This window comes from Orbicella faveolata, unplaced genomic scaffold (genome assembly GCF_042242905.1).
Source record: "Orbicella faveolata isolate gen_17 unplaced genomic scaffold, um_ofav_v1 contig_27, whole genome shotgun sequence".
Lineage (NCBI taxonomy): Eukaryota > Metazoa > Cnidaria > Anthozoa > Scleractinia > Merulinidae > Orbicella > Orbicella faveolata.
In genome coordinates, this window is record NW_028301555.1 from 1,839,475 (window position 1) to 1,854,242 (window position 14,768).

The 14,768-nt window shown below is 39.1% G+C and overlaps 3 protein-coding genes across 3 annotated transcripts; 1 reads left to right on the forward strand and 2 right to left on the reverse strand.

The window, feature by feature from the left end:
- Window positions 1–133: 133 nt before the first annotated feature.
- Window positions 134–3,328, forward strand: LOC110045943 (protein N-lysine methyltransferase METTL21A-like). Its single transcript, XM_020751602.2, has 2 exons — window positions 134–827; window positions 3,019–3,328. Exons 1-2 carry the CDS (start codon window positions 144–146, stop codon window positions 3,091–3,093), a joined length of 759 nt encoding a protein of 252 aa, XP_020607261.2. The 5' UTR covers window positions 134–143; the 3' UTR covers window positions 3,094–3,328.
- On the reverse strand, window positions 3,174–8,772 carry LOC110045942 (uncharacterized). The gene is made up of 5 exons (XM_089296928.1): window positions 8,334–8,772; window positions 7,309–7,726; window positions 6,648–6,842; window positions 5,875–6,065; window positions 3,174–4,352 (listed from the first exon to the last, which is right to left on the reverse strand). Exons 1-5 carry the CDS (start codon window positions 8,574–8,576, stop codon window positions 4,125–4,127), a joined length of 1,275 nt encoding a protein of 424 aa, XP_089153054.1. The 5' UTR covers window positions 8,577–8,772; the 3' UTR covers window positions 3,174–4,124.
- A 2,424-nt stretch (window positions 8,773–11,196) lies between these two features.
- On the reverse strand, window positions 11,197–14,475 carry LOC110045935 (uncharacterized). The gene is made up of 2 exons (XM_020751593.2): window positions 14,296–14,475; window positions 11,197–11,625 (listed from the first exon to the last, which is right to left on the reverse strand). The coding sequence occupies exons 1-2, from the start codon at window positions 14,470–14,472 to the stop codon at window positions 11,236–11,238; spliced, it is 567 nt and encodes a 188-aa protein (XP_020607252.2). The 5' UTR covers window positions 14,473–14,475; the 3' UTR covers window positions 11,197–11,235.
- Between the last annotated feature and the right edge of the window lie 293 nt (window positions 14,476–14,768).

The following is a 14,768-nucleotide window of genomic DNA, read 5'->3' on the forward strand; positions in this document are numbered from 1 at the left end:
TCATACATTTTTCTGGCTGATCAGATCTCTTGTAGATCCTAAGTTGCCAACGTTTATAGTATGCGGTCCCTTGCAGTTTCTGGTTGCTCATTCTGGACCGACCGCCTGGACCCGGTCGCTTATTTGGCTTGGTTACAAAGGAAATGCCTAGTGGATTCTGTAGATCTCCTCTTGCAGAGGGAAGTGATATGTGGCTACGGCAGGAATATAAACCAGAGAAACAACGGTTTGAAAAGCCTTTCGAACTAGAAATTGATAGCAACCTAAATGATCAACGATCTGACTTTGCAAACCACGAAGTTTCCAAAAAATCGGTTCTAAAACTTCAACAGAGTTACGCAGCTCTTGGAACGACAGTGTGGGATGGGAGCATAGCACTCGCTAAAATGTTTGACAATCAAGAAGTGTTTCCTTCAAGTCACCTGCAAACATGTAGAGTCTTAGAACTTGGAGCTGGTTGTGGTCTGGTAGGGATCTATCTCTGCTTGCTTGGAGCTAAAATGACCGTTCTCACGGATATGCACTGTTGCATAAAAACTCTTAAAGACAACGTGACTTCGAATGTAACTGGAAGTTACCGCGATAGGATCGAGATTATGGAGTACTCCTGGGGTAATAGCACAACAGAATTGATAACAGATGGCCTGTTTGATTTGATTGTCGCCGCAGAAGTTCTTTATTCGCCAACAGATTCTGTGCTGTTAGCTCAGTGTATTCCGAAGTTAACGAAACCAGATTCGCGAATTTTTGTTTCAATGGGGAGGAATCGTGGAGGTGAAGAAGTATTTGTTAAAACATTGGCTGATCAAGGTTATCATTGCAATGAGGTTTGTAAGAAAGGAAGGTATAAATCTAAATTTATCTTGTTAACCAGCCACTGCATTAATGTATAATAATTGAAACCCACCCACCCACGCCCAAACAAAATAGAGAATTTTCATTCTTCCTCAAAATTGTTGCTCTTTGAGGAATCTCCACCTGTCAAAAATAAATCTCCTCCCTCCCCCCCCCACCCCCCTGAACAGAATAATTGTTATCAAAATGTAGTCTTTTAATTAGGTTTAGGGGTGTGGTAGGGTCCCAAACTAATCCCAAACCTTAGCCATTTCCCACTCCCAGTTTAAGTAGTATCCTTTTAAGTAATGATTTTGTTATTTTGATACCTGAGTGCTGCATCAAAGTTTTTTCCGAGGTGTAAATCTCAAGTATTTTCAAGATGAGACACAAAGCACATATTAATAATAGTTTGTATAGTGTGATCATCCGCGTGAGTGTAGTTCTGAAAAGAACTGTTTTTGGTGACTGACATTTCGACAACCTGAGCGGAAGTCATCTTCAGAGTCAAGTGAATTGTGTTTGTCAGTCGATGATGTTATAAGTCTGGTCCGTTGAACGTGATTGGTCAGTATAGCCATAATGGTATTGGCTGAAAGACTCGTGTAAAGTTTGTCGTCAGTCATTGGTGGGTTTCGATCCGTCTATTGTTAGTCAAATAGGTTGGTTTTTGGTCCATGTATTGTTAAGTCGGTCTGTTAGAAGTCCGTTTGCGGTTTCGTTTCTGTCATGGATAAGTTGTTTGTAAGGCGCCGGTAGTTGTTGACATCTTGTTGATGGTAGTTACTTGTCACCGGTAGTTGTTGATGTCAACAACTACTGGCGAGTTAAATACACCAAGCAAGTAAAGTACACCAAGCAAGTAAAGTACATCAAGCAAGTAAAGTACATCAAGCAAGTAAAGTACATCAAGCAAGTAAAGTACATCAAGCAAGTTAAGTACATCAAGCAAGTTAAGTACATCAAGCAAGTAAAGTACATCAAACAAGTAAGGTACACGAAGCAAGTAAAGTATACCAAGCAAGTAAAGTACACCAAGCAAGTAAAGTACACCAAGCAAGTAAAGTACATCAAGCAAGTAAAGTATACCAAGCAAGTAAAGTAAATCAAGCAAATAAAGTACATGAAGCAAGTAAAGTATACCAAGCAAGTAAAGTACATCGAGCAAGTAGAGTACATCAAGCAAGTAGAGTACATCAAGCTAGTAAAGTACATCAAGCAAGTTAAGTACACCAAGCAAGTAAAGTACACCAAGCAAGGAAAGTATACCAAGCAAGTAAAGTACATCAGGCAAGTAAAGTACACCAAGCAAGTAAAGTACATCAAGCAAGTAAAGCACATCAAGCAAGCACCGGTAGTTGTTGACATCAACAACTACCGGCGACAAGTAACTACCATCAACAAGATGTCAACAACTTCCGGCGCCTTACAAACGACTTATCCATGACGGAAACGAAACCGACAAACAGACTTCTAACAGACCGACTTAACAATACACAGACCAAAAACCAACCTATTTGACTAACAATAGACGGATCGAAACCCACCAATGACTGATGACAAACTTTACACGAGTCTTTCAGCCAATACCATCATGGCTATACTGACCAATCACGTTCAACGGACCAGACTTATAACATCATCGACTGACAAACACAATTCACTTGACTCTGAAGATGACTTCCGCTCAGGTTGTCGAAACATCAGTCACCAACAACAGTTCTTTTCAGAACTACACTCACCCAGACGATCACACTATATGAACTACTGATACTCCTGGGTTCAAACGATTTACTACGTAAAGCACATATAAGTCAGAAAAACATTAGACTTGCCACATGTCAACTTCTTCTCAATATGGAACAGTTGCTAGAAAGTCAAGACAAGCATTCCCTCCCCTTTCTGCTTGTGCTGGCTGTGGACATTTGTTCATCAAGGATCTTCTATTTTCCCAAAAGCAGAGTCGGGAATCCTGTCCCATTTCCCCCAGGAGTCATGGCAGAAAGTGAAGTGAAGAGCTAGGTGTCCCAAGGCTCTAGACATGGATAACATTCAAAACAAATTTGAAATGTCACTTGCTACTTTACAGCTTCCAGTGGCCTTATCTGAGGGCAAAAATTCCCTTAGAACTCTAATGACAAAAACTAGGTCAATAAAAATTGATGCATGTTATAATTTTTCCAGGTTCCAAGGGATCAACTTCATCCAAAATACCAGGATGACATAATCAAAGTTCTTGAATTTAAACTTGAAAGTTGATTTGTAAAGTTGAAAACTTTTATGTGAAAACCCTCTTGTTCTCAAAATAAAAAATGCACACAAAGTTATAACATTCAGTGTAGATTGTTCAGCAATCTTTTTATTATCATTGTAAATGTGATAACTTTTAATCAGCTTACCAAAGGTTTTAAACTTCTTGGTCCTTGTTCCATTTGTGTACTCTATGTAAATATTGTTGTTTTTCTGTTCAATAAATTGTTTGGATAAGAGGCAACTTTGTGTTTGTTACCTAAAGTAATGGTAGATGCTCATGGTAATTGCTTGCAAACCACCCAAAAATCACAGTTAGGCCTAGTTTACACTAGCAACATACTGCGACTTTCAATTGAGTAAGGCACCATGGAGCTTTCAATTGGTGATGAAGTTTTGAACTTAAAATTATGGCATTCCATGGAAAACTTTCCTCGTTTCCAGTGGTAACCAGTATGGACTGCAATTTCCCGTGCTCTGCTGCCAATGACATCAAAGGCCAACAAGCTGCCACTGGAAATGGTGCCAGTTTCCCGTGACAACAACACAAGTTAAATGTTAAAACCTGGTCACCAAACTTTCATTCTGCCTTACTCAACTGACAATCATAGTAACAACATAATGTAAACATAACAACAAAAGAAGAATGTTATGTTATTACCATGATTTATATACAGTGTAGCAACATAACAGCACGAACATAACAACATAAGGAAAAACCTGACATTTACCTTACGTGTTTATGTCGATGTTTACATTACCGACATAAACAATTAAGTTGTTGTGTCATTATGCTAGCTGTTATTTCATTATGTTGCTAGTGTGAACCAAGCCATACTGTTCAGTTCTTTTTGCAACCTCATCCATGGTTACAATATCTACTATCTGGGATTTAACACTATCATGACCACTGTCTCAGAAAAATGTAATAAAAGATAGGTTCCAAGAGTTGAATAGCTTTTAATCCTGGGTTAGCATTAACAGGCTTTGGAACAACCTGGCCCTGGATGGTATATTAGGAATTCAGTTAATAAAATAATTTAATTTACATGTAGATATGGAGATTTCATGTTGGTAATCTGTTCCATTGTATAGTTGTCCACCTTGTTTAACAGTTGTGGCAGTTCAATGGTACAGCCTCGATCTTCCCAGCGACTGCAATACTCTAGAATGTACCGAATGCAAGTAGGAGCCTCAGGGTCTTCAAAACAAGACCCAAAATGACATGGGCTCTTTTGGTTACTCATATCAAAGTTGCAGACCTCTTCCTATGAGATACAATAGGACAAATATGGTTTTATTGTTAGTACAGTATTTACCAACAGGAAGATCGAACTTGGTAAAATTTATTATTTCAACAATTAATTTGTACCCATTTAGTGCCAGACTATTGTGTACACTGTGCCACACCATTTTCATTGAACATGGGTGTCTAGTACAAAAAACTTCAAATGTCATAGGCTTTTTCACTTTTACTACAGACATGTACACATTCTCTAAAAGATCATAAATGTCTCTTAAATGCCATTAATTTTTCTGCGGTTGATGAAGTTTGATTTCCATATGGTTTCACAGCAATGGAAAATTAGCAGTCTCTCAAAAAACCTCCTACAAATCTCGGTTGCCGATAAAAGTTGTTTCTGGTGTGCCGGGAGTTTGACTGAATCTCACCATATAGGCACATGAGGAGAAAATAATCATGACACGCTGAGTACGGTCAACTCTCACCTCCCAATATATTATGGACAAAATCCAGATCCCCAGCGAAAGCTATAGAGGTTTGACTGGAAATGACTTTCCTCATTACAAACTCTCGCTATTATGGAATTACGGACACTTTCGTGGTACCAAAATGACAATTTTATTGTTTTGACTCTCAATAACCTGGACACCACATACTTCTCATATAATATTAATTATTATTATTAATATGTAAAATATTATTATAGTCTGCTGTTCATCATTTGCCAAAATACACTGCAAAAGACTCCTGGAATGTTTATTTTCACATCAATTCTTTTTTTTGTCTGTGCAATGGTCCTTGCTTCTTCACTTGAGCTTACATTTTTCATTGCATGTTAATTAAGGGCACTTTTTATCTCACACCCCACTGTTACGGACTCTCCATATTACAGACACTAAACAACGTCCCCGAGTGTGTCCACTATAATGAGAGTTGACTGTATGTCATATAGGCACTTGAAGAGGTTAATTATAAGTTATTAAAATTAATAAATAATTATTTTTATTCATTGAAAAATTTTCTTTAAAACACAAAGAAATGATGCATAGACACAAAAACAATTTAACCTCATCCAAACTTATTCAGCTCAATAAATGTTGAAGTTGAATAGAATTTTATATTCTCAGCATTCTAACTAACATTCTGACATGTTTGATAGCAAGATTGGTAGAGGAGGATTGAAGGCCTAACAAACAAGATCATAGTTACCAGGGGGTGGGGGGGAGGGGCTCCAATATTAAGGGGTGCTCATCGTACTTTTTAGGGGTTAAAAATGCAGTTTTGGTACCTCTTAGGGTGCTCAGCCTCAAAAGGTCCAAAGCTGGAGCTTTTGTGGTACATTTACGGGTATCGAGCTGAAATAATGTGGCAGGAGATAATGTGTTGTTTTAGGATTGGTACCTTTTGGGGGTGAAAAAAATTTCAAGTCACGCCCACAAAACAGGATCTTGGTACCTCTTAGGGGTTCTTTTCAAAATTTCTGACAAACAACCCCATCTTTTAATATGGGAGTTCTTCCCCCCCCCCCTCCCCCCCGGCATAGTTACCTCAGTAAAGTCAGGACCATTGTGTATTGCCTGGTATTCTTCGGGAGTCATCTTTCCTGTTTCAAATGTGAAGTCACTCATCCTTTTGTCTTGTTGAGGGCAATCAAGAAGTGGCACATCCATCATCAATAATCTCTCTTCATATTTTCTGAGCAAACCTCTTAACAGTGCTTGCATATTAAGTTGTTTGTCTAAAAATTGCATAGATTAATCAGTAATTGAAAATATTCTCGTTGATAACACTTTCTGCTCCTTAATTTTTGTTGTCGACTTATCTCAAACTCTATGCAACACAAGCAATGAAAAAGAAGAGAAATTAAACCTTGATCTGCTTTTAATTCTGGACGACTGTTAATCCACTTCTGAAAACCCTGCCTTGAATGCTTTTAATATTACTTAGTAGGTTGCTAAATAAATCTTCAGGAACGCATCAGAAAAGGAACATTTATTAATTATTGATCTGTTCTTTCCAGGATCATTGTGCTGTGCTCTTGGCCTAAGAACATTGCTCTCATAATAATCTTCTCTCCCATCCTTTTAAAAGATCCTGGGCTTGTGGCACTTGCCCAGGGCAAACTTTAGAAATTTTAGATTGATTTTCTTTGTTTAACCTCAGGGATAATTCCAACTAGATGATTGGTAGGTCTCAGTTGGTGGGAAAAAAAAACAGTTTAAAAATTTTGGCTTTTAAATCCCCCTCCCTATTAAAATTCCCAGTAACCTTCCTTGGGCTGGATAAATTATGGATATTTTTCACTTATTTGATTAGTTACCTTTTGATTCAGACGATGACTTTGGATAAGAATTTGTCTGCATTTGTGAGGGCCATGAAAACTGGACAAGCAGGTTGTTATCAGCTGATAACGTTATATGTTGCCACCACATTTGAGGAATGTAAAGCATGTCGCCCTTGTGAAGTTCTACAGTCAAGTGTGGAATACCTCCAGATGAGAGCTTTGAGAGAATATCTGAAAGACAAAATTATTTACATGTAACCTAGTGGTACATAAATCATTGTACTGGTTGTCTCTCAAATGGCTTCTTCCAGTAGTAGTTGACTGATAGTTTCTGAGAATACTTGTAGTGATAGAGAGCCATTGAAGATCAAATAAACGTTTCCACAAAATTTGCAAACTTCAATGGCCATCATTTTTTTTTAGCTCTATTCTGATTAGACATTTTTTTTTTTGTTTTCTACAACTGGCTGAGGGAGAACAAATATATTAAATAAGCAATTCCTAAGTTATATATTAAGGAGTGACGTTGTTCAACATTTCGATGTATCCAACATCATTATCAAGAATAAAAAATCACTGAATGTCAAAGTTGTTAAAAGAGTTGAGTTATGAATATCATTAGGTGGCATTCCTGTGTGCGTGATAAGAAGAAGAACACACAGTTTTAAATTGAAATAATTTTAAATATTATTATCACCTGGATTAACGCTGGAAATTACCATTAACTCTTTATCATCAAAAGGGAGTTTTTCAGAATATAATGGTGAGACTAGAGTCACTTTTGCACTTCCATTGACAACAGTAAGCAGTTGTTCATCTGGATGGAAAAACAATGGCATTGATGCTTTGCTTTGGTAACGCCGCAACCAATATTGGACTTTCATGTTCTTCAGAAACTGCTGGCATCGCAAACAAAGGGGAGCTGTAATGTCGTTAAGCATCTGGGATGTTGGTTTATCACAAAGTGTCAAATCATCTTGTACAGATCTTACAAAGAATTCTTCAACTGGCATGTGAAGTTTAGGACCAAAAGGGAAGTCTTGGATTCTCTTTGTAGCTAAAACCTGTGATCCTAATTTTTTCAAGGCCTGGATGAGATATTTTTCTGTCCATATCTGCATGTATCAGAAATGGAGAAGGAAAAGAATAAATTTAACTTGAGGCTTTTTAGCTATAGTAGCAATCAACCTTAGACTCCTTTGAGCAAAGGGAAGGGAGGAAGAGGGAGGGGGGTGGGACAATCTATATACAAATTATGCAGCACTAGCTCCTAGTGATTTGGTGCTAAATACAAGTACAGTGATTCAATCAAACCCTAGTCCCTAGTTCCCTAGTCCATAAAACAGGAAATTGAGTGATCTTGTGGTCTGCTGTCAGCTCTTCTTCCTGCATTTTATTTATTTAATTTTTTCATTTTATTGCTAATGGTGCTATTCGCAGTTTACCTTCTTAACTCATCAATAAGACATTTGGAATTGGGGTAAAATTAAACATGAACTTAAGCCATGACCACAGAGACAGATTTTGTCTCTCCCCTGCCCCCTCCCCCATCAAACTTTTGGACATTCCATGATTTCCTACCACTTGGAAAGCTTCTTTTTGCATAAAAACAGCCCTTTTAAAAAATAGCCCCATGGCTTAAAGCAATTTTGTGGTATAATACAAAACGAGAAATGTAGTCAGCAAATCATGGCAAAACATAAATAAAATTCTCTATCACACCTTGTTTGCAGGCCAGTTGGTCGCCGTCTTTCTCAAAACAAGTGGTCTATGCTTGGCCACAAACTTGTAATAGAAATCTTCTGGAGAAATCATATACGGGATTTCGTCTGTAACACTTTGCGATTCGTACGGTTCTGTATACCTGCTGGTCGATTCACCACAGCCAACATGTTTGCATTGTAACGCTCCGTGACAAGTTCTAAACACAATAAACATCACGAAAAGTTGAAACTGGGCCATCATTGAAGCAGTAGCCAGGACGAAAGATAACTTGAGTATTTGCTGGTATAAAACCACCCAAATCGATAAGACTGTTTTGTCAAAGCTTTAGCTGGATTAACTAGCATCCTTCAGTTAATTGGAGGTGATAATTGTAAAAAAGCTAGGTGACAACATCTGTCCAAACATTTTTCAACAACTTTTTCGAAACGTTACGAACAAAACGGAAGTACTTAGATGAATTGCGCCGCTGACCAGTATTATCCGGTGACCGATGGCTAATAATTTGTGTTGTGTGACGATGAGGAAAAGCCGTGTCACGAAGCCTTTTATCTGTTATTTGCTCTTTCATTTTTCCTTTTCTTTATTCTCCTTCTCAAACTCATTAATCATTCATCAAGTTAAAACAAAGAAATTCACAACCGTGATGGAGGTTTGGATGCCCGGTCTTTATTAACATAGATTTTGACGATTTTACTTCTCCGTTTACTCCTTAGTTTTTCTTTCGAGACAGTGTTTCCTCGGCTTCCAAACATCTCGAATTTCGTCAAAAATACTCCTCTGCGCGTCGTATTTTCAACTCTGTTCTCGGTGTTTGGATATCCCGATGAAATACTGTCTCTCGTGTTTGATATATTACATGAGAAAAGGTAGGAAGAGGGTTCAGTTGATACAAACCTCGTATTCTGTCATGAGCGATGAGGGTTTATGGAAAACAAGCACGTAATGAGGAATATATTTAATGCAGATTTTGAAAATAAGATTTCATAAGGTAGCAAAAATAGGTAAAAAGCCCGGGGGGTGGGGGACTCCCGTATAAAAATGACGGGGGTGCTCATCGAAAATTTTGAAAAGAACCCCTAAGAGCTACCAAGATCCTGTTTTGTGGGCGTGGCTTGAATTTTTTCCCCCAAGAGATACTAATTCTTACATAACACATTATCTCCTGTCATATTTTTTCGGCTCAATATCCTAAAAGGTACCACAAAAACTCCTGCTGTGGACCCTTTGAGGCTGAACACTCTAAGAGATACCAAAACCGCTTTTTTAACCCCTAAAAGGTATGACGAGTACCCCCGTCTTTTTCATATGGAAGTCACCCCGGCCCGGGGGGTAAAATGGTGATTGTGGTTATGAGGTGATGTGCTTATGACAGAAAATTCACCAAATACGTAGCTTTGGTCGTCGTATTCCAAGAACACGTTCCATCAAAGCAGATCGTCTTAATGCTACCTTGCAAACCCTTATCGGGCAAAGCTTGTGTAATTGGCTATAAAATGTTTAAGCAAGCAACCGGAACGATGATCCTGCTGGTAGACGTTGGATCAATAGTGATCTAATCGACTTCACATATAAAATGAAGAATACAATTGATCCTAATGGTCTGAACATCCGCGAAGAAACATATTAATTGTTTCCATTTGTTTTCTTTTATTATGTTCTTTTATCATGTTATTTTATTTTACCTAATGCTTATCTTTAATTTACACTGCAATTACTTTTGCGTATTTCCGGTATTACGTAAATATCGGCTACATAAAAACACGTCGCAATGTAAAAATTTCTATTGTACCTGAAGAAGGCTGGTTTGGCCAGCCGAAATATAGTACACCTTCAAAAAATCATCCTACGTTGTGTCGGTTTTTGCTTTTGTATTCTTCATTGTGTAATTGGTCACGTAACCCTGTGAAGAACAACGGATGAGGAGAGCTGAAGTGGCAGCTGCGTTACAGTCCCGACTAACAGGAGTCGAAGGGGAATTGGCGCTTTATTCCTCTTTACTATGAACTGGATGGCACGAGGTTTTATTTAAAAACATCAGTTACAAGATAGAGATATATTTAAAAAAAACTGATTTACATGTTTGCTGTGTGGGAGTACGAGGAGGACAGTTGGCGATTTATCTCATATGTAAGGTCAATAAAAGATTTAATGGCTCTGACGTTAGATGGAAGGCTATTCCACAAATGTGCCCCACTGTAGCAGAGACTACGTTTCAAAAAATCAGTACGGGGCTTAGGCAGAGCCAATTTGTTTTCACAATTTCTAAGTCCATAGTCCGTGCTGGCGGAATGGTTTAAATAGGCCTTTCACACTGGGATTGAAGGGGTGATAAATACGGTCTTAAAATTAGGATGGTGGCAAATCGTCTAACTTTTGTCGCAAACGAGATCTAGCGGCGCTTGAAAAAGTAAACAGGAATTGTGTTAAATGAACATTCAATACAGCGAGTGAATATAGACCGATATATGAAATCAAGACCCATGTTGGGCGCACCGCATGGTGAGTGCACCATATGGTAAGTGACTGTGTGGTGGGTGCACCAACCATATGATGGTTGACTGTATGGTAGGTGTATCGTGACGATGTGGTGGTTGCTGTGTGGAAGGTGCACCGTATGATAGGTTCACCGTGTGGCAGGTACACTCTGTGGTGGTTACCGGAGGCGGGTAACGTTTCAACCCCTTCCTTTCACTGGGATTGGGGCGAGATCAGCGTTGATGTAACCAAGGATTCCGCTGGCGCGAAGGAGGGAACAAGGCAACGTTCCTAACAAGCTTCTAAACAATCCTTGAGTACTTAACTTGATAGTTGGTTGACAACTGACATTGCAAGAAATTTAATTCAAAGGCAAAACAATCCCTTCATCGAAAGGCTCGTTTATTAGACTACTTGCATTACATCACTGCGTTCCTCTGTGTTGTTGTTGTTGCAGGAATTGAAACATTTTATTTTGCAAGTTAAATAGTCTCTCTTGGTTTTCTACGATCTCTTCCAGTTTGTCTGTCACATCATTAACTTCACTTTCAATATTATCAACTGTACTTTGAATTTGCTTTATCTTAGTATCAAGGATCGCAACAGATTCTCTGACATCTTGTTGATCATATTTGATAGTTTCAAGCTGTCCTTCCATTTCCTCTTGTGCCTCTCTAATTTCTTTGACGTTCTCCAATATTTCAGGTCCGTCATCATCTTGGTTACCTTGGATGTTTTCAAGCGTTTCCCCCATTTCCTCCTGTGCTTCTCGAATTTCATTGACCTTGTCCAATATTTCATGTTCTACATCCATCTTAAAAAAAAGAAAAACTGTTCTAAAAATTACTTACATTCAAAAACCACCACACAAAGTCTATACACATGCTTTTGCACTCAATCTCTCTCTTAAAAGTAGCTTCATTTTTACGTTCATGCGTTCGGTCATCTGCGTTTGTCAGTTCTAAAACACTAAAATTCGCGATAGAGCATTCAATATATGCTTTTGGTCCATTCACTCTGTGGACGCGTTGCGGATCTGTCTTCCTTTCTTCCTTTCTAGGCAGTCAGCACTTTTTCAATTCGTGTTTAGTAAGGAAATTAAAATCGAAAAGAATAAATCGCGTTGCGAACTTATCTTCCATAGTCACTCTAATCAATTCAAAAGTTATTGCTGCGGAGCGAGCGTAGCGAGCGAGCAACAACATAATCAGGATTTAAGAAGAATCTATTGAAGGGGGTACGAATTCTCGAATTCATCACTTTACACCAGAATGCATTGCATTTAACCAGAGTGCACTGCGCCACTTTTTACCAGAGTGCATTGCTCCACGAACAACACGACGACGTCGAACCGTCGTCCTCTTTCGCGTAGATTCCAGTCAGAGAAATTAGTGGTTTTACCTGTAAAACGATGTGAAGGAGATCGTGCTTGACTTTCACAACACTTGCTTTTGTTCTTAATGCAGTTTGTGAAAGTTTGATTAATTGTGACAACTTAATTTTAAACTTAGTATGTCATTTCTTAGAAAGCTCGCCTCCTTGGTCGAATTCTTAAATGAAGAGAAATCATCGTTACTAAAGCTTGTAGAATAATTAAAACAAACGAAAACCGTAGAACACGCTAATTTCATATATGCTGCGATCTATTCCTTTTCTTCCAAACATGAATTTAAGCTAAAGCTAGAGACAGAATTTATAAGTTAGATTTTTTCTCCTACAATTTAGACATCTTTCGATTTTCGAGATCTGGTAGAGGGGAGCTAGGTTGATGTGTATCGTTTGATGTCCAAACATAGTTCAGATCACTTTTTGCCTTTTTGTCACGATCCCTTGTCACACCTAGCCCTCGATGCGTCATCGTTCATGAAGTTCTAGATGAATCACTGCGTAAAATATGTCACTATCAACAGAATGTGCCGCAGCATTACTATCATTTAGGTACCCTAGTATATATCAAATTAACTGGATGAGACATGCAGACTACAGTTTCGTCCTGTTCTCTCAACGCAGTTCTAGTTTCATCACATTTGGAATGCTGGTATAAAATACCCACAGGTTATCAATTAGAGTAATGAGTCGTTGTCAAGAAATAGCCAAATTGTCACAAGCGTTGACCAGTGATTTATATTTGAATGAGTGCGACAACCGAGTTTTTTTCTGAAACTTTTGACAAAATTAGTCAAATATCGGAAAACCACAGCACGGAATTTTAGCGCCTTTGATGTTTAGTAAAATTTATAACTCGTTGAAGGTGTTTTTGGTAAAGTTAAGATTTTTGTGCGTGTGAGAAAGAAGAAGAGAAGGTTTTTATTCTGCTTGGAAGAGATTTATTGAATTCCTGGCGGACATCCAGGTTTCACCACGGGGTGTCTACACTCAAACCAAGATTACACGAGAGCAAAATACCCGGGGGGGGGGGGAGTATTCCCAGAAAAATTTAGTGGGGGTGTGTGGCCCACTTCCCAAAACCCTTACCCTATTTATGACCAAAATCTGCGATTTTCCCTACCCTATTTATGACCTGACCAAAAATTTGGTACCCTATTTAAGACCGTTGCGGCTGACATAGTTGCCCTAAACATGATTTTTGAACGACTTTTGTTTATGCTCTTACCGATAATGATGAAAAAGTAGCTTTTTCTAAAAAAAAAAAATACCCAATTCAAGACTAGAATACAAAAATCCTACCCTTTTTAAGACCAAAATGAACAAATCGATACCCTATTTATCACCAAAACCGCTGAAAAACCATACCCTTTGCCACACACCTATACAACCCATATAAGAGAGTGCCCCCCCCCCCCTGGGTGGGGGGTAAAATAAAGTATGGTCATTATTTTACCCATTTGGTTTGCTTCAAGTGGAAAAAGCTTTTCGTGGATGTCCCTTTTGCGCACGAAGTGGGAGTAATTAAAAAATTTCAACGATTTCAACGGAGAACAAAATTGCTGTCATCAACATCGTTCACGTCAGTCATACAAGAGCGTTCACTTGGCTTATTGCGCACTTCTGCTTGCTAACCCGCGAGCGAGCTCTATACTAGCTCTCTTGGCAGCTATTGCTCGCTCGCTAACCTCCTCCGGACGTACTTAGGATTCTTGTAAATTCCGTTGGGTAGGAGTGCTCTACGAAACGAAACGATGTCCGTGAAGAAGGACAAGAAGGCTACCGACCGCTACTCGCTCGCTTCTCTTTCAAATGCAAAACAAACACTTCCATTTTACAGCGCAGTTAAAACAAATCGTTCGACTCACCGTTAATGCTCTTGTCTCAGTTTTCGTTCGGCTGAAATAGACGACAGATCACTTTGAAATACAGCACGATCGCGAAGCGCTTCAATTATAAACTGTCACATGCCCAGAACCCCAACGATTTTCATATGGCGACCATTTCCTAACTTACTGGTAGCCAAATATAAAGTCATCTTTTCGAACCAGGAGGAAATAATCGAATACATGCATGACAAGGGACACGAAACACTTACCAAATTCGACAGATGGCATCCACAAACCGCCAAAATAAAAGCACATGCCAATTTGACCTTTGAGCGTAATCGGCATTTGACGTTACATTTGACGTGACGTGACCTGCTGTGACCGCTGAACGTTAATAGCGCCGTGGCGCATTCTACCGTCGTCCGAACGGGCATCCGTATCGGCATGGCCATGGAGCTCGCTGCTTGAAGGAATGATCCTCGTAGGCGAGGAAGAAGGATCTGTTCGTGATCGTGGGGGCTTAGTCCAGTCCTGTCACGCGGCGTGGCGTGACCGACAGAATTATCAGATCGACGATTTTGAACCTGCTCGTGGTCCGTGGTCTGGTCTCGTGAACGAAAAAGGCGTAACGATTGATGAGGTTCTTGTGGATAAATTGAAATCTTCCACTGTGGATACCTGGATGTTAGGGCAACTGCGAAAGCCTTGAATGTATACCAAAACAAATCACGCGACACTGTCA

Coding starts and splice junctions, on each gene's coding strand:
- LOC110045943 (XM_020751602.2), top strand. CDS start 144: ATGCCTAGTGGATTCTGTAGATCTCCTCTTGCAGAGGGAAGTGATATG. Junction 828..3,018: donor AAGGTTATCATTGCAATGAG/GTTTGTAAGAAA, acceptor TAATTTTTCCAG/GTTCCAAGGGATCAACTTCA.
- LOC110045942 (XM_089296928.1), bottom strand. CDS start 8,576: ATGATGGCCCAGTTTCAACTTTTCGTGATGTTTATTGTGTTTAGAACT. Junction 7,727..8,333: donor CCAACTGGCCTGCAAACAAG/GTGTGATAGAGA, acceptor TGATACATGCAG/ATATGGACAGAAAAATATCT. Junction 4,353..5,874: donor ATGGTCCTGACTTTACTGAG/GTAACTATGCCG, acceptor TGTATCTCATAG/GAAGAGGTCTGCAACTTTGA.
- LOC110045935 (XM_020751593.2), bottom strand. CDS start 14,472: ATGCCGATACGGATGCCCGTTCGGACGACGGTAGAATGCGCCACGGCG. Junction 11,626..14,295: donor GATGCCATCTGTCGAATTTG/GTAAGTGTTTCG, acceptor CTTTTTTTTAAG/ATGGATGTAGAACATGAAAT.